Below are 27,742 nucleotides of genomic sequence, written 5' to 3'. Positions count from 1 at the left end.
TCATTGTAATTTTATATAAGACACTTGGGATTTGTCAAGCTGGAAAACAACTCAGATTGGTCTACAAAAGCGATTTAAGCTACAGCGATATTTTGAATATCCTTTCGCCCTTCGTTATCGTTATCGTTAGTAAGATATTCTTTTTTGTGAGAACAGAGGAATAGATAAGATTTTTTAGCAAGTTACACAAAAAGTAATTACGTTTCCAATACGATCCAAACATAGCACTTACAAGTACATTTGTCACGTACTAAACAAAAATATTTAGTTGTTTATTTTATGCTGTTAAAATTCACAAAACTGTTAGGTAAAATGTACACAAATATCAATTTTGTACTCTGTAAGTGTAAGAGCAAGAGGTTTTTAGTTTTCAAGGACGATTTCAGACAAACTTGCGCGGTGCACATGTGTTATTGCTTAAGTAGCTTCTGTAGACCGCAAGTGTCTTGTATGGAACCGTACATCTCGACTTCTCCTACACCAGTGTGGTACGCTGTAAACAGGTAGCGTTTACAACTCATATGACAGAGAGAGAGAGAGAGAGAGAGAGAGAGAGAGAGAGAGAGAGAGAGAGAGAGAGAGGGGGGGGGGGATGCACAGCAGTTAGAATTAGAAGGCTGTGGCTATTTAATTATATAGGGTGTTTCAGAAGTGGTGGTCAATATTCAGGGATATGAGAGGAACGACGATTCGAAACGAAAAAGTCAAGTAAACGTGGACTCTCAAACGCATACCTTAAGAGCTATGAGCAATTTTTAATCTTCGATACTGTGAAACAAATGTCTTCTACAGCAATCTGTTTGCTTTCCATATTTTCGGAAATGGTAGTTTTAAAAAAAAAAACAAGAGAGAAAGTCCAGTAAACATGTTCTGTAAAATGCATACCTTGAGAGCTTTCAGTGCTTGTTCATCATCGCTACTTTGATACAACTATTCAAATGAACAAGTGCTCATGACTTTTGAGGTATGCATTTTAGAGCACATGTTTACTGGAGTTTTTTTCTTGTTTTGATCCATACTACGACTTCCGAAATGTGGAAAGCAAAGAGCTTGCAGTAGATTTATTGCACAGTATCGAAGATTAAGAATTGCTCATAGCTCTTAAGGTATGCGTTTTAGAGCCCACGTTTACTTTATTTTTTTTAAATTTCGAATCATCATTCCTGTCATATCCCTGAATATTGACCATCACTTCCGCGACAGCCTGTATATTCCTGACATGGTCAGTCTGGGAGCGATCTATAATGTATGACAATTGAAGAAAACCTCAAAGCAAGATCGCTAAAAAAGACTTTTACTGGACTACTGGTTTCGTTAGAGCTGTGCTGTCACCACCAGTTGTTATGGTAAAAATTGGAAAGAATAAGATCCGATGATGCTAGCGTACCTCTGTCTAAAATGTTCTTCCAGTAAAATACTGGGGTAGACATGTGAGATGGGCAGAGTGCGCGGCTGGAGTGTACTGACCGTCCTTCGAAGCGGTGCTTGAGGAAGTCGAAGAGCGCCTTCTGCATCATGTCCGTCACCTCGTAGCCCTTGAGCGACGGCCCGACGAGGACGACCGGCCGCATGGAGGGCACCACGTCGTAAGGCGTCATCGTCTCCTGCTTGCGGAAGAACGGCTTGCGCTTCTCCTTCGCCGGCGGCGTCGTGAGCGTCGACTTGGCCAGGCGCGCAGAGTCGGAGTCCTCGCCTGTCCGCACAGGGAGCGGCGTCAGCGGCTGCCGGCGGCGCCGGGACCCCCCAGGGCCCCCCAGAGCCCCCCAGAGCCCCCCAGGCCGCGCGCCAGTGGTTAACCGAGGCACCCGCCCGCCACCAAACCTCCCAGTCCTCTCCCCCAGCTGTCAGTAACGCTAGTCTATTGCACGAGGCCACTTCACACTGTCAACTGTTAATTTACCGTGGATAAATGGTAGATGGCGAGAGTGTAAACGAGAAAGAGAGTATCAGCTTTCGTCTACGTTTATACCCTGTTTGCAGTCCTCATTCCCTACTTATTTAACAGTGAGTTGCTCTAGTTGTAAGTGAAGCCGTGCGACCTGTACCACAGCTGACTTCGTTCCGCAGTCTACATTAACAGTGCAGAACGGTATTTCAGTGGGGAAGTGGCAGAATAAGGATACAAAGGACTCGGGATCGATTTTCAGTCGGTCTGTGATTTGTATCTGTCACTGATCACTTCTTTCAAGTCTGGCAACGCCCGTCAATGGGAAAAAAGTCGAGTTGCACCTGATTCGGATTCCACTGTAAACTGTAGGTCCCCTGTAAGTGGCTGTATAAGTTAGTTCCTAGGTTAGAGGGAGGCAACGGTATACCATAGACTACTGGACCATACCTAGTACAGCACTGTCGTGTCCAAATCTACCTTCAGGCTGATGCCAGGTTTACCTCTTTTCATTTGTATTTAATAGTCGACAGTCTTGACTCATTTAACTTCGTCACCTACCTTTTACTATCGCGCAGTAATTCATTTCTGCACGTTTATTTCATCCATTTCCCTCACTAATTTGTGTTACATATTGTGAATTAACGAGCATTTCGCTCTCATTTAAGTATACGCCGAAAGAGTCAGTCTTCAGGCATTGTGAAACGAAGCCTGTCGTCCAGGACCGTGTGCCACAAAGAGCGCAGATTCGCCACGAGATGGAGAAATTCACAGACGTCTCTTGTGCTGAATGAGACCTAAGCGCTGTAGTGTGAGAGTGAGACAGCCGAGAACCTACGTCATAGGCCAGGGAGACGTAGCAGCGTTAAATATGGCGGACGTAGGATCGGCCATAAACGGAAACATTTATGAAAACTATTTAATTCTGTAGTAATTCAGGGTATGAAGCCACAGTAATTTTAAACTACCACCCTTCATAAATTTTCATGGTGATCCCAATAAAGCTTGAATATTGATCGTATCTATAATAGTTTAGGATTTACTGTTAAAGTGAAATTAACTAGTTTTGTAACAAAGACCTGAATGCTAAAATCTGAACGCTTTGTAGTCGATCTTAACGATCGACATTTCGTGTAGAAGCGCGCCATTAAAATGAAAAATGCTGTAAATATCAACTCCGAAACTTTATTTGTTTAAAAGATATAGTAAATTTAAATTATCTATATTTCCAGTTGAGCACCAGATCATCATTTCCTCCACACAGAACACACTGAACGATGACAGCATGACACCTTAATGAATCATTAGGTAGTAGAATATTTGTTGTAAAGTTTAGTGCATAATAGTCACTTTTCTTCTTCATTTATTTATCAGAAAGTACAATGGTGCAAGGCTGCTGGCCGTGACATTCAAAGCTAAGAAGGAAATTGTATTGGTCTTACATAAAAGAATTTAACGTTAATTATGTAATGGATATTATTGTTATTGCATTTAGAACGTGAAAGTGGTCAAGCTTTGACTATTTAAATATGTTAAAATGTAAAATAATGTAGAATAAGCTGTAGCCAGTCAGATGGACGGCTTCAGGAAAGGGAACTGCACTAGTCACTTGAGCGAGGATGTTCGGCGTGTGGGGAACGCGGCCGGGGATGGGCGGAGAGGCAGTGCTGGCGGAGACACCGAGGTGGACAGTTCTGGTCTAGGCACCAAAGGGAAGCGTGCTGGCGCAGACGCGAAAGCGGACAGTTCGTCTGGAGTCACCAAAGTGGACAGTTCGGATTGAGACGCGAGAGCAGACTGTCCGTCTTTAGGCAGATAGGAAGTGAAACGACTAAAAAAATTTCGCGTTGTGTGGTATCGCGGAACATAGTCTCTGAGAGGTGAGCAGCCGCTCGCCTGGTGTGAACTCTTAACTTTCTGCGTAGTTAACGTGGTGTAATTCGATAATCAAACCGCAACTGTGTGGCCTATATCATTTATGGGTCGTTCAGTTCCCGATGTTATAATTACTGTTATTATACGTTATATTAACTTTGTATTTCGCAAACTTGCCATCAGCCACACAATTTAACCAAAGAGTCACAAGTGTCTAATTTAGGACGTGTAATGCGACACGTGCGGTTCAACCCCTAGACGAGTTTGAGCCAAGTCATTTCAAGGAAGAGGAACCGCATGTGAGCCTGAACATCTTTGGGATGTTATCTCGCAATATCATACACTGTGACTATTTCTACAGTATATTCCTCCTTCCGCTAAGTCAATTAGTCGAGTATATTTTCGCACATATCGCACTACCTGTCCTCTATTTCGTAAAAGCTTTCTGTTGTGTAATATATCTTCAGTTGCACTGTGGTGTTCAAACTAACCTTCGTGCTGTTGACAATTTTGTTATTTGCAGTGTGTCTCAAACGTTTAGTCAAAAGTATACGGATAAGAGAGAGAGGCCTGATTGAATATTTCTAGATGCGAACTAATGGTCGGAAAAAACATTTTTTTATTGACAAAAATAATTTACGTCTCATAGTGACAGGTTCACTCTTAATGCGCGCATTACAACGTGGCATTTTCCATGTTGTGTTCTGTGTAGTGAGACAGGCAGCTAGGATCATACCAATAAAAAATGAAGAAAGGTTAGTGTTTCACGTCTCCACAACGGCTAAATCATTAGAGACTGAGCACAAGCTCAGAATGTGTTTGGGAAATAAACGGTGCCAGTTTCACAGGAAACACTCCAACATTTGACTTACACCGCTGGGGAAAACAATGGTAAATCTAAATCTGCACTTTTTCTGAGACGCTGTGAGCACTCCTCTCAGAATGTTTGCTGAAGGAAACATACCGACGCCAGAAGCTCACAAATAAAACCAAAATGACTGAGAAATAATTCCTATCTGGTGTAACGAATGACTGCTATTTGTCGGTTTATCATGGGTAAATAGTAGATGGTAAGAGTGTAAACAGCAAAAAGTGTCTCAGTTTTGTCTTCATTTATGTTCTGAACGCAGTCATCACTGTTCAGGTAATTGCGCAATGTGACAGGAAGTGAAAAAAAAACAGTTTTAGTTCCTGGAAAAGTAATTCAGATTTGTGTTCACAGGAAAAATGCCGAAAAGGCGCTGAGATCGGTTTGATGCGACTGAGTTGTGGGTAACAAACCGGTTTGGAGACTTGACGCGATATCAGATCGTCGAGACACACTCCCCGGTGACCTCTCCTCCCAAAAGTCTGATGTTCGTCGTCCGGTTTATTGCCTTGGTGACGTTTTGGTGTTCATATTAATAGGGTAAAAAAGAGAGTTTTAAGGAACCATTAGGTACATACTGTTTACAGATCCTGACACCATTTCATGTTAACTCAGCATACCATTGTGGAACTCAGCACCCCGTCTGCGAAACAGATGTCACTGTAAGTAGGTGAGAGAATGGGGAAGAATCTGTCAGTACCTAAGGAGTCCCATATTTCTTGCAAATTTCCTTAAACTGGGATGACTATGAATTATGAATTTCGAAAATAGGCGCTTACGTAAAATTAAAGTTAGCTCTTTAACCAAACGATTTCATTTCTTAATGTTCAGAGTTGCGTGGAATTCTGTATTCTCAAAGCACTACCAGAGGATGTCACCGCGAATCCACGATTCATTAACTTTTGTTCACGAAGCAGTGTTATTTACAGCATCACAAGGCTTAACGGCCGGCCGAAGTGGCCGTGCGGTTAAAGGCGCTGCAGTCTGGAACCGCAAGACCGCTACGGTCGCAGGTTCGAATCCTGCCTCGGGCATGGATGTTTGTGATGTCCTTAGGTTAGTTAGGTTTAACTAGTTCTAAGTTCTAGGGGACTAATGACCTCAGCAGTTGAGTCCCATAGTGCTCAGAGCCATTTGAACCATTTTTGAAGGCTTAACGCAAAAATCTAAATTCATAATTTTGAGAGTATTTCCCATATTAATAAATTATTTTGAAGTTATACTGTAGTCTTCTGATGAAAATTTATTTATTTGACAATAGTGGATTACTAGTTTCGGCAATATCAATTGCCATCTTCAGATCCATAGAATCGGGCAGTGGTAGTTACATCAGGCAGTGATTTAAACCACACTGTATTGTATGCTGTAATTACCACTGCGCGGTGGCACTTCATTTTGCAGAAACTAGTAATTCAGTAATGTGTTAACGTAGCGATCTTGGTAGGTAAATAACAGTTTTCGTAAGACGACTACAGTAGAAACGTATAGATCACCTTCTGCACCGTTTGATCACGTCAGATACCTATGCCATTTTAAAGTGTCAGCCTGATATTTTCATCAGAAACTATATTTAATGTAGGGCGTACCCAACTCGAGGTACTGAAAACCTACTTTCCTCAGTTAAGTGTCTTGGGATCGTATCCATTTCATAAGATGCGAAGCATCGTAATAGAGTACCTGTGACGAATATTGACAAGATAGCTGATTTATTATGAAGATGCGATATGAGGCGAAACGCGAAAAATGCTAATTCAACCAAAAATATTTAATATTACAGACGCGCGACAGACGAGTGTCTTTTAGAAAATCGTTGTAATTCCTCTCAGTGCTACTGTTGTTGCCTTAGTACAAGACAGAATGCTTCAGCAGCTCCGTGTAAATTTTCGGGAGCTGTGGCCGGAAAATCTTCCCTGCTGGAAATTCTGCCATGTTTCATGTTACGTCCAGTCTCCTTCATACCGGTATGTTATGAAAGACATGCGAAATCGGATAAACGAAATCTCCAGTGCGTCCAATTATTTAATACAGTCTCTGGGATACCTACTAAGTCGTCTTCATGGGACAGACGGGTAGAATTCGAAAACTTGGTGCTAGAGCTGTTATCTGGCGTACATACTTGACGCAGACTGAGCGAAAGGAAGGGAGAAAAAGAACGAAAGAAGATTAGATCTTAATTTTTCGTCGACGTTGACTCATTAGAGGCGAAGCGCTCGCTAAATTTGGGAGCGACAGTGAAGGAAACGGTCGAGAATTGTTTAAAAACACCATCCTACGGAAGAACCTGGTCGTCCCGCATGGGACTTAGACTTCTACATTTCATCATCTTTGACGGGGCTTGAAACTGTAAGATTTGAAGTTTAGTTAAAAAAAATCGAGGATCTTTTATTAATTCCAGACCAGCGAGACGAAGTAAGCAAACGTCGGACTCTGCAGCGCAAAAAAAAAAAAAAAAAAAAAAAAAAAAAAAAAAAAAAAAAAAAAAAAAAAAAAAACAACCGCCGACCGAACAGAGCTTGACGGCCCAACTGTACCATCCTCAGCCCACAAGCGTCGTGGGATGCGGATACGTAGTGTCACATGGTCAGCACACCGCTCTCCCGGCCGCTGGCAGTTTTCGTGAGTGATACCGCTATCTTTCAGTCAAGTAGCTTCTCGATTGGCCTCACAAGGACTGGGTAGACGCCGCTTGCCAAGAGCACTCGGCAGACACAGACAGTGACCAAGGGCTAGCCCAACTGTGCTCAACTTCGGTGATCTGACGGGAACCACTGCGGCATGGCCTTTGGCATATCATATCGATTAAACTCTCGTCTCAAAGGGGGGAAGCCAGTTCATTTTCGATTCATAATTTATTCATTTGTGTCTCCACGCACCCGACTACTACGTATCGACAGTGTAGCGCCGCAGTTCATACAATAGTCTGCTGAACTGTTTATGGAGAAGCCGTAATAACAGAGTCTATATTTCTGGTACAGGTAAATATTCAGTAGTAAAAACATTACTTCCGCGCTCCAATACATACTCACTACTGAACTGCTCGCAATAGAGTGCTCACTGGCTGCAGATAGCGAGCTATCGACCCCTCACTTGCCAGGTAACCCACATTTCGGGTAGATCTATATTTATCGTCCCCTTCTCTGTATCGGGTACTGAGTCCTGCAGGAGTCTGAGTGACTTAAATGCGCTTTCTGGCGTGCTGCTTACTTCACGGCCATATTAGCGATTTACTTGTGTGATCGTGCGTGGCAACTCTCGTGAGGAATATCCTCTTGTTTTCGGAAATATGACGATTGTACAACGTAAAATCTTTTGTTAATTATGCAACAATATCTCTTCGAGGAAGGTAATTTTCTTCGCAAAGAAAATGTTGACGGAAGTAAGTTCAGTTTACAGAGGCAGTCATGTGCAATGTTTCTGCTCGACGCTTTACGATTTATTATGTTCCGTCAACATGTTGTAGAGGAAAGAAACACACCTCACTGACATTGTGAGGTTCCTCTTGTAATAACGACAGGGATGGATGCAGGAACAAAGCTTGAGCTACACGAGGGACTGCAAGCAAACGGAGCTGTGAGAGGCGATCCATGAAAAAGGTAATGAAAAAAATAAGGCCTAATAAACATACGTCCGCAAATGCATACTATGTTAGAGACCATTTAAATCAGGCCACTCTGTACCCGTACATTACATTCCAGTTAATGATAAGCTACTAAGCAGATACTAATGTTCTCAAAAAGACAACAACAGCTCGCAACTCCTTCGTATCATAATACGCGCCACCTCTTTTGCTGTGTTGCCGACTGTGCTGTAGTGGACTTCCATATTAGACGATGGCCTAGTACCCGAAAATGTAACCGGCCAACAGGCTGGTGAAGGCGACGGACAGGCGGAATGCGGTCGTGTCGACGGCGACTTCAACACAAACCTTGTTTCGATCTCTGAGTGAGGCAGTTACGTGATCAGGACTGGGTAACCATGAAGAACGGTTCCGAGATGTGCGTACACGTACAGCGGAGGGACGTGTGATTAACGCTGTGGAGGACGACCGCCGTATCGGCAGTACACTAGGTGACTCAAAAATGGTTCAAATGGCTCTGAGCACTATGGGCCTTAACTTCTATGGTCATCAGTCCCCTAGAACTTAGAACTACTTAAACCTAACTAACCTAAGGACATCACACACATCCATGCCCGAGGCAGGATTCGAACCTGCGACCGTAGCAGTCGCGCGGCTCCGGACTGAGCGCCTAGAACCGCTAGACCACCGCGGCCGGTACTAGGTGATTCGATGGACCATCCTCCCTGTAAACTATTACTATCTGCGCCACACGCAACGAATCAAGTTTGTTACTGAATGAATTTCGTATAGGAGAACAATGTAATATTAGTTTTGTTGACCATGCCACAAACGTTTTCGAGATACCACAATCTTTCTATTCACAGATGAGCTCATAGCCATAACAGTCATCTATAGGCTTCGCATAATCTCTGTGGCTTGTGTCCACGAGACATCAGAACGGTGTAACTTCAACGTGTGGGCATTAATAATTGTCGGCCGTTTCATGGGACTGGTCGTTCTTCCACGATGCACTGCAACAGAGACGTGTCTTTCATGTCTCTGTTCACAAACCGTCTCCCCTGCTGGTACTAGTGTGTTTGGCGTTACGAAGAGTCTGGTAGGTGAAAATACCTTGGCACAATCTTCCCCGGTTGTGAACCCCGTCGAGCTCGTCCAGCTGCATGACCCTTCCGATCTGTACCTCAGTCTGTTGGACTGCTCTGTGTGAGGCACATACGACAATTGAAACTACGCGTTCAGGCTGCTACTGACGCCATTCGAATGCAAGCTGGTGTATTTGAACGAATACGGCTCTCCATGTTGTTGCGTGTTCATATTCGCCTCAAAGTCCTCGGGAACCACATTAAACACCTCTTAGAAGACACAGGGCAATGTATCATTCAGTAGAATGTGCTATGCAGGATGCTACTAGGGGTGAATGAAATTGCCTACAGCATGGAAACCACATATTTCAGTACATAATATTCATTAGGAACCCACTTTTATGTTTACAATTGTCTTGATAGCTTTGGATGGTCTCATAATACTGTTTCCGCCTCTTATGAGTCTTGTAGTGAAGTGACCAGGTTGGGCACTAGATGACTTGACATGTTACTTTGGTGACAAGTCTGATGATAAGTCATACGACAATTGTGATTAATTAAAAAGTATTTTTCAAGTATATCGCTTGCTCGAGTCTTCTGTTTGTCCTTATTGTCCAGAATCATCGTTTATTTGTTAAATATACAGGATGAGTCATCTACACTGTTGATCGCGAATATTTCATGAACTGTTTAAGATATTACAATTCTGTTTTTATCCAGGTAAATTTAAGGATATCCTCACTGAGCGGCTTTAGTTCCCTCATCATTAGTTTCAGAGATATCGGTATCAACATTTTTTTAAAAAATGGAACTTCAGTAATTTTGGCTGCTGTTGTCGTAGATTTGAAATTCACGTCGTCTCGCGCTCAAAACGCGAAAAAATAATGTTGGAGACAATACATGATATACACTGTAGGATTTCTACGTTTTGTCCAATAAACTGATTGCTATTATATATGAAAATTCACAAGTTTATGCCCAAATAAGAAACTCTGTCGCGTCTCAAAGGAGTTCACTGCCTGTTTTCCTCGTATACTAGTATCGCAGAGGTGCGCCATCTTTTCCTTCTTATTCGACGCCACGCATTGATTGATTTATTTATTTATTTTTAATTCACGAACTTCCGCACAAGACGCCACACAGTTTGATGGCACAAAACACTCAAGTTCTGGATACTCTAATGATCTCTAAAATATACTCATCGGATTTCGGAGACTGAAATGCCAAAATTTGTCTCATTCATATGTGAGGTACTGCAGCAGAATATGTTGTAATTCCAGTCTAAGAAACGATATATTGTTATAGCAATAGGCTGTAAGCCTCTTGCCGGCCGAGGTGGCCGAGCGGTTCTAGGCGCTTCAGTCCGGAACCGCGCAACCGCTACGGTCGCAGGTTCGAATCCTGCCTCGGGCATGGATGTGTGTGATGTTCTTAGATTAGTTAGGTTTAAGTAGTTCTAAGTTCTAGGGGACTGATGACCTCAGAAGTTAAGTCCCATAGTGCTCAGAGCCATTTGAACCATTTTTGTAAGCCTCTTACTGAGCAATGTTTTACAGTTCGTCTGACTGTAAACAGAATCAGAAACAGAGTTAGTAAATCTTAAACGATTTCGGAAATACTTGAGGTTCCAGGTTGGATGACTTGCTGTACGCCATTCTAATTATGCATTTAGAGACTCATTTAGGACATTTGGTTGTTTGAGAGTGTTAAAAAAAAGTATTTTGCTTGTAATTTTGTTTCCTTTGACTGTCCGTTAATGGGAGTATTTTGATTGTGTGATAACATTCATACACGGCTAGTTTTTTATTGCTGTTGTTTAATTTTATTGTTACATCAGTCTTCGTGCTCATCAGAGATGAAAGGAGACTTTGTAAAGTAAATTAAATTTTACAGTCTTGTAATTACTGTGGGCAGTTACCAACGACGAACCTCGGTTAACCACTGATACGCTGCAGCACGCTTTTCTTTCGAGTATACCCAATTTTTTCATATTAGATATATCACATGGACATTTATTTAGTAGTATTAGTTTGGAAGGATCTTCACATTATCAGAACTTTTTTTCGTTAATAGTGTCATGACAATATCAACAATAATATTTGCGGCGGATTAGCAGACGCACAAGAAACTCTTAAAAAGTGTCAACTGCGATGGAAAAAAAATTCACTTAACAGTACCTTTACTTTTAAATTATTTCCAAAAGCAACAAAAATAATGAAGCTGTTTCATTTAATTGTAGTGAATCGACAAATGATTGCTCTCAACATGAAAATATTACATACATTTTAGCTTTAAGCAAATCAAAATACATCTCGTGAAATTAAGTATGCATTTAGTGCAGGACGAACTTGCAGAAGGAGACAGTGAAACAGAAAGTACATTTAACGTGTTACAGCGAAAAATTAATCCTAAATTATTCGTTTAAAACGAAGAATACTATTACTTTGATGCACACTACCAGTTCCACCAGGCAATGCCTAAATAGAAACAGTTTTAACACGTACATTACGCAATAGAACACACATAGCAATTACACAGCTGTAACTAACACAAAAAGCAGGCAGTTCATAGGCTGTTGCTTCTGCTGCGATTCTTTTAAACGGTGCACAGTACTGCATTCCCGTGCTTCACAAATGAATCGACGACACACGGCAAATACTAACTTCAACCATTTTTGTCATATAATCTTGTACAATAGTGTGCGGTGCTTTTTAGATCATCATTGTACACATATAGATACGGATTAGTTTTCTGCGAAGCAGAACATGTGCTATGACACCTCAGTTAGGCATTCCATAAGCCGGACTGGACACGAATAGCGGAAAAATATCGATTGTGTCCATTTCAAAGGTACCACCACATCATTTGCTTTAAGCAAATTATTGGAATCACAAAACGCCTAAACGAGTAAGACTGGGGAATAAAAGGAAACGGAGCCTCTGAGGAACGTTTAGCTGGAAGCAGCGTCACTGTAGCCCTTGAATATCTTCGTTCAGCTCCTCAGTCTAAGCTATATTCTGGTCGTGGAAAAAATTTTCAGCGCTATCATTTGTTCGGCTGTGAGAGATGATGTGGTGTAATGTTCCTGATGGCCGGCCATGGCAGCAACTAGGACTTAACCGAATCTAATAGTACTGTTCTCAGAACTAAGCTTATTTGTGAAGGGTTATTCGAGAATGCGTCTGCGATTTCGGAAGACGACTGCGCGAAATCCAGAAAAACGACACGTATCAGTGGACAGAGCGTGTCTCCAAGTTTCGATGCGTAATACGCGCCATAGCGTAGTTGCGCTGTGTGAAACGTGCCAGGACATGTAGATAAATCGTTCGCTCCGTATTGTATCGTACTAGTTCGCGCCTTCAGATAGACGACCCAATGAACAGATGCTTTATACACTAATGTGTGTATGAGAAGAAGTACCACCACAGCTGTATCTTGAGAACATCTTTATTCTATCACACGAATAATTTCGACGGCTCATCTCCGCCATCGTCAGGTCCCACCACTGTCAAAAGAGTATTTGATTTCTTTGGTGCATTTATTGGGGATGCTTGTAACTAGCACATGTTGGCTAGTTTTCTTCAGGAATCTATATTCGACACCGTGTTGTCTCTAGTGCTCAATGGTGTTGAGTATGATTCCTGATAAAAGCTAGCCCGCGTGTGCAAATAACAAACATCCCACAGCAAATGCGCCAAGGAAACCAAATAGTCTTTTGGCAGTGGTGGGGGTCTGACGGTGGCACTAATATTCCGCCGAAAATAGTCATGCGATGGAGTAATACAGCTGTGGTGGTACATTTTCTCTTATGTGTCATCAGCTGAAGTCCCTCGGCCATGCAAGAAGGTGGACATCCATAAACTAATATGGGTATTTCCTGTATGTCTCAAGTGCTGAATCTAATAGGAATACGGGCCACAAGCAAGCTGCAAATTCAAAATCATATCCTTCACCTACGGCAGAAACAATGGTACGATGCCCAAACAGTGAGGTGCGTCTATGATTTTCTGCCAGATACAAAACAGACTGGGAATGAAGCATCGGAATCCCTGAAGAGGCCTGACACGCTACTTGAGCCCTACTCCGCGTACTGGCATCGAATTGGTAGAAAACAGACCTCCGAGTGTGGCTGTGATGAGGAAGGTACGTCAGAACGTAACATCTGGCGGTGCCCGCTGTATGCCGATATTGCTGATACTGATCAGCAGCAGCAGCTGAATCGGCACGGAAGATCCGATGTCAATGAGATATTGCATTACGTATTACGAGACAGAGTGGCAGATCTTGGACAATATTACCGATGATATTTCAAGAAAGGCTCGGGTTTTGTGTAACCGTATCAACCAACCCACTTCTACTGGACTACGAGAGGTTACGATAAAAGATCGAGGAGCAAAGCAGCGAAGGCAGCCGAGATCAACAGTTGCGGCTGAAGCAGTACCGACACCATATGAGCAGCCATCGTCATAATACCAGAGAAGAACGCAGCCGTGGGCCGTGGGCCGTGTGCCGCCACGCTAGGAATTGGAACCAGGGTGGCGTGGATCGGCATGTGGCTGCGCTCCTTACCGGCAATAACGATGCTCGCTCGGAACAGAGGAAGCGTTCCCTACAACAAAGTAGCCAACCAACAGTGGAAGAGAGAGACGCAATCACAAAACTCTCCACAGCGCCTAAGGAACCGGCAGGGCATGTCTGTGAACTGGGTAGCGGTGGTGTGCACTGTGGAATGTGACAGACAAGAACTGAAGTTGTTATGTTAGTAGAAGAGCAGAGTCCTGCAGTATCGGCCGGGTTAAGTTCTCTAACTTCACTGGGCAACTGTGGTGGTTAATCGTAATATTAATATCCTATTCTCTTACCTTAAGACATGTTCTATGACTAGCACAGTGTCAAGATTTTTATTTCTTGTTTGTAGTTCTTAATTAAGCGAAAGTAAAAGAGTTACAACTACAAGGGTTGCAGAAACTGTCTTGCAGTATAGGCCATTGTCTTTTCTGTGATATTGCTCGTTAATTATACTCTGCAATGATACTCATTGAGTAATGATATGTCACATAAGTATGGAAACTTACTATTTCAGCCCAGCTCGCCACTGTTTAGCCCATTGTTTTACAGACGTCAAAAATGAAATACAAAACATCCTGCTGATCCACCCATCGAACATGTGCCCAGCCTTTACATCTGACACATAGCGTCCAGTCTTCGCCAAATGACTCCAGACACATAATGCACTTTTCAGTCTCGTCTACTGACCCATTATTTCTAGTACTTCCAGTTTTCTTCGCCGCTTCGTAATTGACTTTCCATGGCCACCCTGTGCTAGTTTATTTTATTTGGGAACATCCGATTTAAGTTCGGCTTTCTTCAACTCTCTTTCAGACTTTATTTTTTCTGCTTTTAATCTATTCTCTTTGATGACGATCTTTTTCTTTTCTAATTGTTGAAAACGCTTCAACTGCCTCCCTCGCCGTAATTTTGTTAGACTTAACCTTACTCACAGCCATTTTCATGCACTCTTCCATTTTCCACCTACCTTTTTCTTATTTTACGCCATTTCAATTTGAAGAGGAGTAAGAAGAAGAAAATATAATTTATAAACTGAAATTACTTGTGGCCGGTACTGAAAGACTGGGGCCTAGTCATATTGTACGTACTTTTATAGCAATTATAACGAAGCAGTTATAACGAAACAATTATAATGAAACATTTATTAGATGTCATTCCTCACATAACATAGATAACCGAAATACAGTAACGAATTGAATTGCTTACCCTAAAAACGAGCACCACACGCCTCAGAATATCTTCCGTACGCTAAGAGCTACACCATCACCATCAAGCACTCAGAACAGACAAAGTACTGAAGAGAGGAAGACGATATCAGACTCCAGAGTAAATGGATGCACAAGCTTTCTTCTCCTTACTTTACTCTTCTGCCACTGGGAGGCGGAAACGGAAAATACAGTAGTGGTCGGTACTATAGGCCGTCCGCTGTGACTGAAGTTATTAAATGTGGTAATGGCAGTACATGTTCGTAAGCCAAAAATTGAGACTGCGTCATATTGACAGAGATGACTGATCTGTGATGGGACTCCATGGTAATTCGTGACACACAAATCATGCCGGTAAAGACTGCTTAGGGTGCCTGCAACTCTTACCTGCGTTTAGTTTTTATTCATAATAGACACAGTATTTTTAATTACTATTGTTGTTAACAATAGAAATAGTTATGGTGTTGGGAGGTAGTAATGCGTAGGATAAAAATAAGTTTTAATGTATATTTTTTTATTTGTGTAAGAATCAATACAACCTATGTTTAAACTATAGGTAACGGGCTATAATGAACTGTAATGGATGGATAGGTAAATAAATAAATAAATAAATTTCTTGTCGTTTTCACACAGCGTTTTCTGATACCTCGGAGGTACTCCTTAGATGCTGAGTCGCAGAAAGCCTTTTTGTTGTACCTGTCTGCGACTCAGCATTTCCGCTGTGTGTTGAGTAGCAACTATCCTTTTCAAAATATTGCTACATTCCATCCCGGATTCTCCATTGTTTGAATAACTCTTTGTACCTATATGAGAAGTAAGACGTATTTTTGCTGGGTAAGGGGGGGGGGGGCTGGAGATATAGTGGTTGTTATGCTCAACGATCGCAGAAAACAATTTAATGGGACTTTGCTAACTGTGGTTGTTCAGGTGAATTTGATTTTCTGTACTGTAATAATTATATCATTATAAACGGCATTTTTGATGATAAAGACAGGATTGCTGTGAGAGGGATCCACCTACTACCACTTGAAAGAAGAGAGTAGTTTCACTAATATTACTGACTCCCTGTTGATACCTGTCCAAGATCAGATTTTTCTTTTTTAATATTTTATACATCTCCATCAACGTGGTTACCGATATTGGAAAGTTACCTCAGTTAGGAAAGGAAGTGGTAATGAATAAGCCATGGAGACCCACACTACTCTTTCTGATGCGGTTTTCATCTGAACAGATGGAACTGCACAATATGAGGAATTTTAATCGTTTTGATTCACTTCAGGCCTTCTCATTCATGTGTTTTGCAGTCGCCCATGTCACTCTCGGTAAACGCTGCGACTGAAGCTATTAAATGTGGTAATGGCAGTACATGTTCGTAAGCCAAAAATTGAGACTGCGTCATATTGACAGAGATGATTGATCTGTGATGGGCTCCATGGTAATTCGTGACACACAAATCATGCCGGTAAAGACTGCTTAGGGTGCCTGCAACAGTCTGTGAGAGAGAAGATCTTGGGTACCGTGGTTATACTAGCATATTCTGTGCGTTTGGAAGACACTATTTGAGTTGTAGAGAAGTAATTTGGCACAGCGAACACTTGTGGGTGACATTACACGCGATTGGGTCACTGTATCAGAGATGGCCGGAGTCACTGAGAAGCGAGCCAGGAGATCAATTTCACCCTCGAATGTGATGTCATTACATGAATGTGGACAAATTTCAAGGAGAGTGTGGAAACATTCAGCTGCTGTACAGGGAAAATAGGTTGCGTGTTACAACTCAGCAGAGAATCATTATTTCTCCTTAAGTGTCTGAAGCACATAACCAGGGCAGCGTCATCTCTGGCTATCTCTTGATTTTGGCACTACGCGTATTACTGTCCGTGACATGCTCGTACTTGGTTGGTTCGACGAATTTATCCGCCTGCAGCATTCTGTGGCTTTTGGCTAATTGAAATGACGAGTTTCAAGCCGGCAGGTGTTAGAATGCTATTAGCTGATGCTTCCTCCACTAGATGGTACCTCTCGTCAGTCAATATAAGGCATTCTCGGCCAGTTATAATTTTTTTTACTTGTACTGGTATACACAAAAATTACAGCAGTTATTATCCCGAGGAAAAAATAGCTGTCCTAATTGTTTTGGAGCTTGCACATGATTTGCTTGGAAAATATTGCATTTATCTCGACAGTTGATACTCTAGTCCAAATTAGAGTAATAAATAAAGAAGTAAGAGCCCCATAGTTGTCGGCACAATGCGGCAAAACTGAAAGGTGTTCCCTGACTTCACGAAAAATGAAAAACTGGACAAAGGCGAAAGCATAACGGTGTATAGAAATAAACAGATATTGATGAAATGTAAGGAGAAGTGACATGTGATGATCATCACGATCCATGATGATACATTTCAAAAACTAAAATCTACGAATGGCCACGCGGAAGAGTCAAGTGCTGTAACGGATTATGACCAGAATATGGGAGGCGTAGATAGGAGCTATTCCCAGTTGCAAAGCCAATTGGCCAGGTACAGACTGAAAAAAAAAGTCAGAAGATTTTTCACCATTTATTGGACGTTTTAGGCTTCGATGCAGACGTTCTGTACAAGTAACAAAGCGGTGAGAAAAGCTGGTTGGAATTCATGATTATTGTCGGGGAATAGTTGGCCATATCCTCTAAACAACAAATGTCATCAATTGTACTTACAGAGCTTTGGCCAAGCACAGCCAAGAAAAGACCAGCAAGGAGGTGTGGAGGATAAGCGAGAAGAGGCAGACTGTGAAGCTCCTCTCTATTACCACCATGTTTTATAACATTTCACTCAGAAACCGACCTGTAAGTATGTGACAGTAAAGTTTAGTTCTGTTCTTTATTACATCTATTCGGCCCTAATCCACTTTATTTTTGGTCCATAAACTAAAATCAACAAAGGAAATAATTTAATGCAGAGCAAACCACTTGGTTCGGCTGCACCAGCCACTACTAAGGGAAATTTCCCACTGGAGCAGAGGAGCGCACGCGGAAAACATCCGCATAAAGGACTAAAAACTTCACGGCACTCTGTAAGTCGCACTTCCTCGTGTCTAACTGTGGACATTCGGCTGAAAGAGGGTGCTTCAGGTGCCGTGCGATTCGCTAGATGGGTTCCCCTCGCGCAGAGGTAACGCGAGGTTTTACAGGAAGTACTGTCTTCTCCACTGTGTTTGGATCCGTCAATAATTGGGTAGCGTACTGTTCAGTGGCGAGTCGCTGTTTAACATGGAGAGTATTTCTCGTTACATGTTCGCCTGATACGCCCTTGTAACACTTGAAAACTCTGTCGTCATTGTGGGTAAAAGAACTATGCACAGACACCATGAAACCTGTCTGGGGCGGGATCAACCTTAACGTTCGGATACAGCATTAGCAGTGTCGTGCTTGACACAGTAACGTCGCGTAGGTATCTGGGCGTAACGTTGCAAAGCGATATGAAATGGGACGAGCATATCAGGACTGTTGTAGGGAAGGCGAATGGCCGACTTCGGTTTATTCGGAGAATTTGAGGAAAGTGTGGGTCACCTGTCAAGGAGACCGCATACAGGACGCTAGTGCGACCTGTTCTTGAGTACTGCTCGAGTGCTTGGGATTTTTACCAGTTCAGATTAAAGGGACACATCGAAGAATTTCAGAGGTAGGCTGTTGATTTGTTTCCGGTATGTTCGTATAACACGCAAGTGTTGTTGTTGTTGTTGTTGTGGTCTTCAGTCCTGAGACTAGTTTGATGCAGCTCTCCATGCTACTCTATCCTGTGCAAGCTTCTTCATCTCCCAGTACCTACTGCAACCTACATCCTTCTGAATCTGCTTAGTGTATTCATCTCTTGGTTTCCTCTACCATTTTTACCCTCCACGCTGCCCTACAATACTAAATTTGTGATCCCTTGATGCCTCAAAACATGTCCTACCAACCGATCCCTTTTTCTAGTCAAGTTGTGCCACAAACTTCTCTTCTCCCCAATTCTATTCAATACCTCCTCATTAGTTACGTGATCTACCCACATTATCTTCAGCATTCTTCTGTAGCACCACATTTCGAAAGCTTCTATTCTCTTCTTGTCCAAACTAGCTATCGTCCATGTTTCACTTCCATACATTGCTACACTCCATAAAAATACTTTTAGAAACGACTTCCTGACACTTAAATCTATACTCGATGTTAACAAATTTCTCTTCTTCAGAAACGATTTCCTTGCCATTGCCAGTCTACATTTTATATCCTCTCCACTTCGACCATCATCAGTTATTTTACTCCCTAAATAGCAAAACTCCTTTACTACTTTAAGTGTCTCATTTCCTAATCTAATTCCCTCAGCATCACCCGATTTAATTTGACTACATTCCATTATCCTCGTTTTGCTTTTGTTGATGTTCATCTTATATCCTCCTTTCAAGACACTGTCCATTCCGTTCAACTGCTCTTCCAAGTCCTTTGTTGTCTCTGACAGAATTACAATGTCATCAGCGAACCTCAAAGTTTTTACTTCTTCTCCATGGATTTTAATACCTACTCCGAATTTTTCTTTTGTTTCCTTCACTGCTTGCTCAATATACAGATTGAATAACATCGGGGAGAGGCAACAACCCTGTCTCACTCCTTTCCCAACAACTGCTTCCCTTTCATGCCCCTCGACTCTTATAACTGCCATCTGGTTTCTGTACAAATTGTAAATAGCCTTTCGCTCCCTGTATTTTACCCCTGCCACCTTCAGAATTTGAAAGAGAGTATTCCAGTCAACATTGTCAAAAGCTTTCTCTAAGTCTACAAATGCTAGAAACGTAGGTTTGCCTTTTCTTAATCTTTCTTCTAAGATAAGTCGTAAGGTTAGTATTGCCTCACGTGTTCCAACATTTCTACGGAATCCAAACTGATCTTCCCCGAGGTCCGCTTCTACCAGTTTTTCCATTAGTCTGTAAAGAATTCGCGTTATTATTATGCAGCTGTGACTTATTAAACTGATAGTTCGGTAATTTTCACATCTGTCAACACCTGCTTTCTTTGGGATTGGAATTATTATATTCTTCTTGAAGTCTGAGGGTATTTCGCCTGTCTCATACATCTTGTTCACCAGATGGTAGAGTTTTGTCAGGACTGGCTCTCCCAAGGCCATCAGTAGTTCTAATGGAATGTTGTCTACTCCCGGGGCCTTGTTTCGACTCAGGTCTTTCAGTGCTCTGTCAAATTCTTCACGCAGTATCTTATCTCCCATTTCGTCTTCATCTACATCCTCTTCCATTTCCATAATATTGTCCTCAAGTACATCGCCCTTGTATAAACCCTCTATATACTCCTTCCACCTTTCTGCCTTCCCTTCTTTGCTTAGAACTGGGTTGCCATCTGAGCTCTTGATATTCATACAAGTGGTTCTCTTCTCTCCAAAGGTCTCTTTAATTTTCCTGTAGGCAGTATCTATCTTACCCCTAGTGAGACAAGCCTCTACATCCTTACATTTGTCCTCTAGCCATCCCTGCTTAGCCATTTTGCACTTCCTGTCGATCTCATTTTTGAGACGTTTGTATTCCTTTTTGCCTGCTTCATTTACTGCATTTTTATATTTTATCCTTTCATCAATTAAATTCAATATTTCTTCTGTTACCCAAGGATTTCTGTTAGCCATCGTCTTTTTACCTACTTGATCGTCTGCTGCCTTCACTACTTCATCTCTCAGAGCTACCCATTCTTCTTCTACTGTATTTCTTTCCCCCATTCCTGTCAATTGTTCCCTTATGCTCTTCCTGAAACTCTCTACAACCTCTGGTTCTTTCAGTTTATCCAGGTCCCATCTCCTTAAATTCCCACCTTTTTGCAGTTTCTTCAGTTTCAATCTGCAGTTCATAACCAATAGATTGTGGTCAGAATCCACATCTGCCCCTGGAAATGTCTTACAATTTAAAACCTGATTCCTAAATCTCTGTCTTATCATTATATAATCTATCTGATACCTTCCCGGGTTCGATTCCCGGCGGGGTCAGGGATTTTCTCTGCCTCGTGATGGCTGGGTGTTGTGTGCTGTCCTTAGGTTAGTTAGGTTTAAGTAGTTCTAAGTTCTTGGGGACTGATAACCATAGATGTTAAGTCCCATAGTGCTCAGAGCCAGCCTATCTGATACCTTTTAGTATCTCCAGGATTCTTCCAGGTATACAACCTTCTTTTATGATTCTTGAACCAAGTGTTAGCTATGATTAAGTTATGCTCTGTGCAAAATTCTACAAGGCGGCTTCCTCTTTCATTTCTTCCCCCCAATCCATATTCACCTATTATGTTTCCTTCTCTCCCTTTTCCTACTGACGAATTCCAGTCACCCATGACTATTAAATTTTCGTCTCCCTTCACAACCTGAATAATTTCTTTTATCTCGTCATACATTTCATCTATTTCTTCATCATCTGCAGAGCTGGTTGGCATATAAACATGTACTACTGTAGTAGGCATGGGCTTTGTGTTTATCTTGGCCACAATAATGCGTTCACTATGCTGTTTGTAGTAGCTAACCCACACTCCTATTTTTTTATTCATTATTAAACCTACTCCTGCATTACCCCTATTTGATTTTGTATTTATAATCCTGTAATCACCTGACCAAAAGTCTTCTTCCTCCTGCCATCGAACTTCACTAATTCCCACTATATCTAACTTTAACCTATCCATTTCCCTTTTTAAATTTTCTAACCTACCTGCCCGATTAAGGGATCTGACATTCCACGTTCCGATCCGTAGAACGCCAGTTTTCTTTCTCCTGATAACGACTTCCTCTCGAGTAGTCCCCGCCCGGAGATCCGAATGGGGGACTATTTTACCTCCGGAATATTTTACCCAAGAGGACGCCATCATCATTTAATCATACAGTAAAGCTGCATGTCCTCGGGAAAAATTACGGCTGTAGTTTCCCCTTGCTTTCAGCCGTTCGCAGTACCAGCACAGCAAGGCCGTTTTGGTTAATGTTACAAGGCCAGATCAGTCAATCATCCAGACTGTTGCCCTGCAATTACTGAAAAGGCTCCTGACCCTCTTCATGAACCACATGTTTGTCTGGCCTCTCAACAGATACCCCTCCGTTGTGGTTGCACCTACGGTACGGCCATCTGTATCGCTGAGGCACGCAAGCCTCCCCACCAACGGCAATGTCCATGGTTCATGGGGGGACGCAAGTGTTACAGAAATGAAATGAAATGTCGTGTGGCGTGGGCCTCCCGTCGGGTAGACCGATCGCCTGCTGCAAATCTTTTGAACTGAGGCCACTTCGGTGACTTGCGCGTTGGTGAGGATGAAACGATGATGAAGACAGCACAACACTCAGTCCCCGAGCGGAGAAAATCTCCGACTCAGTCGGGAATCGAACCCGGGCGTCTTTGCATGGCATTCTGTATTCTGTGTATTGCAGCATTTGGAAGGCATCTTGCAACAGTCACCGAAACGTCGGAATTTTATAGTTGATAATGCGGTCCCAAATCCAGAAGAATTTTATTGACTGCGACAACGGCCGCGGAAGCCTACGTTTACATTTAGATGTAGATTATTTTAAACATGTGCGACAGTATATGTGTGTGGGAATGGCGTGTTGTAATAGTATGTGCGACTTTTGCGTGGTGCATATGGACCAGTGTTCCATCAGGTGCGTTGAAAATATGGAATTTACAGGACGGGTACCTACGGCAGAGGGGCATCAAGCATCTAAAGTGGCAGGTTACTCTCCGGAATTGAATGCGATTGAAAATGTTTGGGAAGGTCTAGGCCGAAGAACTGGAGTAACATCGCCACTATGAACCAACTCTGATCACCAAGGTGTCTGTCCAGCACTAGGGCGCAGCATTGCCAGAAGTCGTTCTGGACTGACTCATATACAGAACGGAGGGCTGCTGTGCTCTCTTCACTGGCATGCGCGGGCGTCGCACACCTTACTGGAATTCTGCACGGCGTTGGCAGATGGGTGGCGCCAGTCACACGTCACAACCGGTTTCCCGGTATATATTATATTCACATAACACTGTAACGTTCCAAGATGTTGCCAGGGCTAAAATCGCCATTCCACTTAGTATTTCGTGAAAATCGGAGGTCCCTTCACTTATGGGCCCGAGTGCCATCCACGCCTCTGATCTCCCCACCACTTCGGACAAGTAATAAAAAGGTGTAGGTAACTGTAATGGGTGTGCGTGTATAGTGGCCTAGTGTCATGTGCATACTGTACGATGACGAGAGAAGAGAGAGGGTAAAACATGGTGTCAGCACATGGGCTGATCCTCTCGAATAGCACCAAGGCGACCGCTGAACTCAACGACGGACGGGTCCCTATTGGACACTGCAGAGAAGTTCGCATTTTATTCTAGGACACGAGCTCAAATCCTTTATGGTGGGGAACTTTACGCCACCACCTCCCTCCCCTAGTCGACTAAATACGGGCTGTGATAATTTCTTCTCTCATCAGAATTCGAATCTATAAACCGAGTCTACGAGATGGGTTCCAAAAAGAAATTACTGATGAAAAGGAGGCAGTGCTCTTTTGTGATAAGAATGTTGGAGTGAACGGGTGAATATGACGCCGGAGGCAACGTGTTATGTACAGGTGGAGGCCTGGTGTGATTAAGCCCCAACAAAGACATTCTGGAGGTCAACGAGAGAGCAATATTTCTACAACCTGAATGCATAATGGAGGAGAGTTATAAATACCTCCATTGTAACAACCGTCACACCGCCGGACACGAGTGTATTAAGAAGGAAACGAATCTAAGCAGTCAGGCTGGTATCTGATCCTGTCTGACCTTGACACAAATTCACTTTCGTTATTAGAAGACAAGGTGCTCAAAAACAGTGTCTAATATTTGTACTGGAGGTAGAACTACAAGAAAAGTTCCTGTACTTGTATCTCCGGAGAGCGGTAGTTGCTGAGATTTGGACTGAACATTAAGAGTTCATACCTTGGATTTTATTTACAGACGAGGCAGGATTCACATGAGATGGCGTAGTAAGTTGCCACAAGAAGCATGTATGGTCAGACGCAAATCCTCGAGCAGTCAAGGAGGTGAGACATGAGGATCGTTTCAGTATCAGTTGTTGGCATGACTTGCCGGTGAAAGGCTCGGCTCGTAGGGCCAGACACTTTATCAAACAGATTTCTGCAAGATGAGTTACCAGCGCTATTGGAAAACGTCATCCTTGCAGAAAGGCAACTAATGTGATTTATGCACAAGGGGACACCCCTATTTCGTGAGGATCGTGGGACAGTAGCGCACTCCAGTTTTAAGGGCTATGGAATGCTCGAGGAGGTCCGACAGCGTGCCACCCTGTTCACCGCATCTGAATCCATTCCCTTTCTAGCTATGGGGATATTTAAAGGCACTGGTGTATGCCCCAAACCGTCGACAATGTGAAGACGTTGCAGCAGCGCGTGATTAATGTATTTAACGCAATCCCAAAGGAGCCAAGCGTATTTGAAAGAGCGCACGATTCATTGTGAAGAAGTGCTGAACGATGAGTGAGGATACGTGGCAACTGCAGGAAGCAGTGCCTGGTGTGTCCACGTCTGAGTCACTGACAGATGGGAATGAGATGACAGACTGGCCATATCTCAACAGGTGTTGGCACCGGACACATCATTGTGGGAACTTCTCTTCTAAGTTGGCCAAAACTAAGCTCCTTTAGGAATATGTGACACTATTTTTTTAAACAGCCCGCATTTTTGAAAGCTTTACGTAATAACTGTTAATGCCAAACGTTTTTTGCCAGTTCGTCTTTGTGGTACAGTGGATAGCACATGCACTGAAGAGTAGAACCAGATCAGTCAACAGGGAGATATAAAAATTTCGACATTTAAAGAATAAGCTTTTGTCGTATTTAGTGTTTTTACATAATTAAAAGACGAAGCACAGTAACCGGCAAACTCCGTCAAAGACCTGTTTCCCGCCTTCGTTTATTGAGCTGGAAGCTTCGAACGTGTCGGGAGATGCAGTGAACCGGTAGCAGCAGCAGCAGCGCCAGTGCGAACAGAAGAGCAGCACTCACCTGTGGTTAATAGCGACAAGCGCCAGCTGTCAGTGGGCAGGAACAACAGAGTGGCATGCTGGGTACTCACCGTCGGCGCCTGGAGCCCTCCCCCACCGCGGCGGTAGCGGCCGTGGTGCCAGGTCGAGGAGGTCGTGGCGGGGGCGGGAGGGGAGCGGGGGCGGGGGCGGAGGGGGGAGGGGGCGGAATACGTGCATAGCCGATTGCACTGGAGCGTCGCTTGGGTGCTCACTGACCGCCGTCTCCGTCACCCGTCCAGCTGGCGGCCGCTGGCTGCTGCGGCTTGGGACCGGCGAATCGCTACTCATCCACTGACAACTTTTCACTGAAGATACGGCTATCAGAGACACGATTTCTTACAGCGGAGATGAGCTCTGCAACGTTGCTGACCGCTCTAAAACACAGCGTTCCGGGAATCAGCGCACAGTGGCAGAAAGAAACACAGTTTCTCCACAGCAGTTCCACAGCCCACAAATCCGGAAGCTTCAGCTACGTATCTGGCAACTGTCGTAGACGCCTAAAGCATCATCAGTGGGCCTCTTATCAATGTGCATATTGCTGGACGCTCCAATGTGGTATAAATCCAAGATAATTCCGAAACAGACTTCTAGTCATTATTTTTTCTTAACATGATCTTTTCTTTACTGGGTACCACGCCCATACAAAATTTTCTAAAGAACAACATTTTCTCCGTTCCGCAGTACTTGCGTTTACTAAGACCATTACTAAAATTTCAACTTTAGAACCATCTTCAAGCGCAACACATTATCCTTCAGCACGTGTCCAACATGTCACACAGAAATCTGTACGTAAATGTCATCGTGTAACATACTCCATTTCGTATCTCGATGTCATGTCCTGGAGGGGGAATATGTTTTACCTGGAGATAGTGTTCCTATGAGCACATGATATTTGCTATGTGGTATTTAAATCTAATGACCAATTTTAGAATCGCATGAACAAAAGCGCATCTGACAGCCGTAACCAGTCTCCGCCATTTTCTACTGTTTTTGTTGTTGCGAGACAGGCATGCAGCGTCTGTAAATATAAGAAGATCCACATGTTTAAATTCTGTATAATTTCTTCTCCTTCTTCTTCTTCTTCTTCTTCTTTCACTCCAGGTTTAGGAACAGAGCCTTTTCCGGACTCCGTCGCCTCCTCATCGGCCTTCCCACACTTCTCTGGACCAACGGTTAATTTTCCAACGCTAATTTAGGAAGTCTTTGTGGCGGCGTACAAAGTACATGTTTTCTATATTTCTCTTTGTACTGGATAGTCTTTTGTGTTATTTGTCCCTCACTGAATTCAAGATTAGACCGATATTTAGAAAAGAAGTTATTTACAGAAAATTATTACAAAATACAGCTGGAAAAAAGAATAGCTAAATGTTGGAAACAACTTCTAAAAGACATTTTTGAGACTGCAAAATAAACTATCCCTCTTAAAAAGAAGTGGAAACATGCTTAGTGGAATGATGATTAGGACGAGTTAATTATAAAGAGACGACAAGTTTGGAATACAGGTACACAAATGAAAACGATAAGAACAGGAAAATTTTTATAGAAGCAAGGAAACATGTATCAAAAGGTCTCAGAAAGATTAGAATACAACATATAAAAGATCATCTAACGTCATTTGAACCACATTTTAAGTAGAAAAACATAAGGATCTTTTATAAAACATTCAAAAGTACTTTAAAGGAGTACACACCACCAAGTTTACAGTTCACAGATCCAAAAACACGAAAGCTGTACATAACAAAACGGAGAACTGCACAGTACCTGCGGACTACTCCAAAGAACTACACAACTGCGATCCAACAAAAGAAGATTTCCGTTTTGATAACGTAATCCAAAGACAACCAGACTCAACGCCACCAATAATCGAAGAAACAGAGACATCATAAAGCAACTTAAAAGTAACAAAGCATCAGAAGAAGGCAATATAGTTGCTGATTTGTGGAAACACTATAGTGACAACATATTCTATGTCTAACAGAAATCATTAATGAAATTTGGACAAGAAACAGCTTGCCATCAGAATGGACATGGGAATTAGTAAATCCATTACATAAATAAGGAAATAAAACTGATCCTATCCATTATAGAGAGCTTTCCCTCGTACCAGTGACATAAGATCTTGTCCATGGGATTGTTAAAGAGAATTGAAGGAATACTCGATACACAATAGGAAGGGAAGGTCTTAAGCAGATCAAATGCTAAATCTAAAGAACGTAATAGAAGTAAGAAAAATCAAGAACTTGAAATACGTGATAATTTTTGCAAATTTTTAAAACGCAATTCACTCAACTAACAGAAAAACACTAATCAACGTTTTAAAGGAATCGGACTCGACAATAAAACAACAGAATTAATTAAAGGCACTTTAACAAACAGAACATCGAAAATAAATTTTATTGGGGAACCGTCAAAACCTTATGAAATAAAATCACTGGTGACACAGGTAAACACTTTATCACCTATACTTTTTAAGTGCACATTAAAGAAGGTAGCGAGATAATGGAGAACATCCATCAATACTGAGGATGTTCACCTAGGACGAAAACCAAATAAAATCACCATATATTGTCTAGCTTTTGCAGAAGACATGGCATTACTTACAGACTCACTGGATACTGTCAAAGAACAAATCAC

The 27,742-nt window shown here is 42.5% G+C and overlaps 1 protein-coding gene across 13 annotated transcripts in view; it reads right to left on the bottom strand.

Moving 5' to 3' along the window:
- Positions 1 to 27,742, bottom strand: part of LOC124797888 (voltage-dependent L-type calcium channel subunit beta-1) — a 739,772-nt gene that overhangs the window by 121,416 nt on the left and 590,614 nt on the right. For all 13 annotated transcript variants that reach the window (XR_007016895.1, XR_007016898.1, XR_007016894.1 and 10 more), the window contains exon 5: positions 1,468 to 1,693. Coding sequence is in view for 8 of the 13 variants with exons in the window: in XM_047260987.1 (XP_047116943.1) it covers positions 1,468 to 1,693 (226 nt within the window). In the remaining 5 variants the exon portion in view is untranslated. The remainder of the gene's footprint in view (positions 1 to 1,467; positions 1,694 to 27,742) is intronic.

The sequence above is a fragment of the Schistocerca piceifrons genome, chromosome 5, assembly GCF_021461385.2.
Source record: "Schistocerca piceifrons isolate TAMUIC-IGC-003096 chromosome 5, iqSchPice1.1, whole genome shotgun sequence".
In the NCBI taxonomy this organism is placed as follows: domain Eukaryota; kingdom Metazoa; phylum Arthropoda; class Insecta; order Orthoptera; family Acrididae; genus Schistocerca; species Schistocerca piceifrons.
The sequence above is the reverse complement of the archived record's forward strand: the minus strand, read 5'-3'. Positions and strand labels throughout refer to the sequence as shown.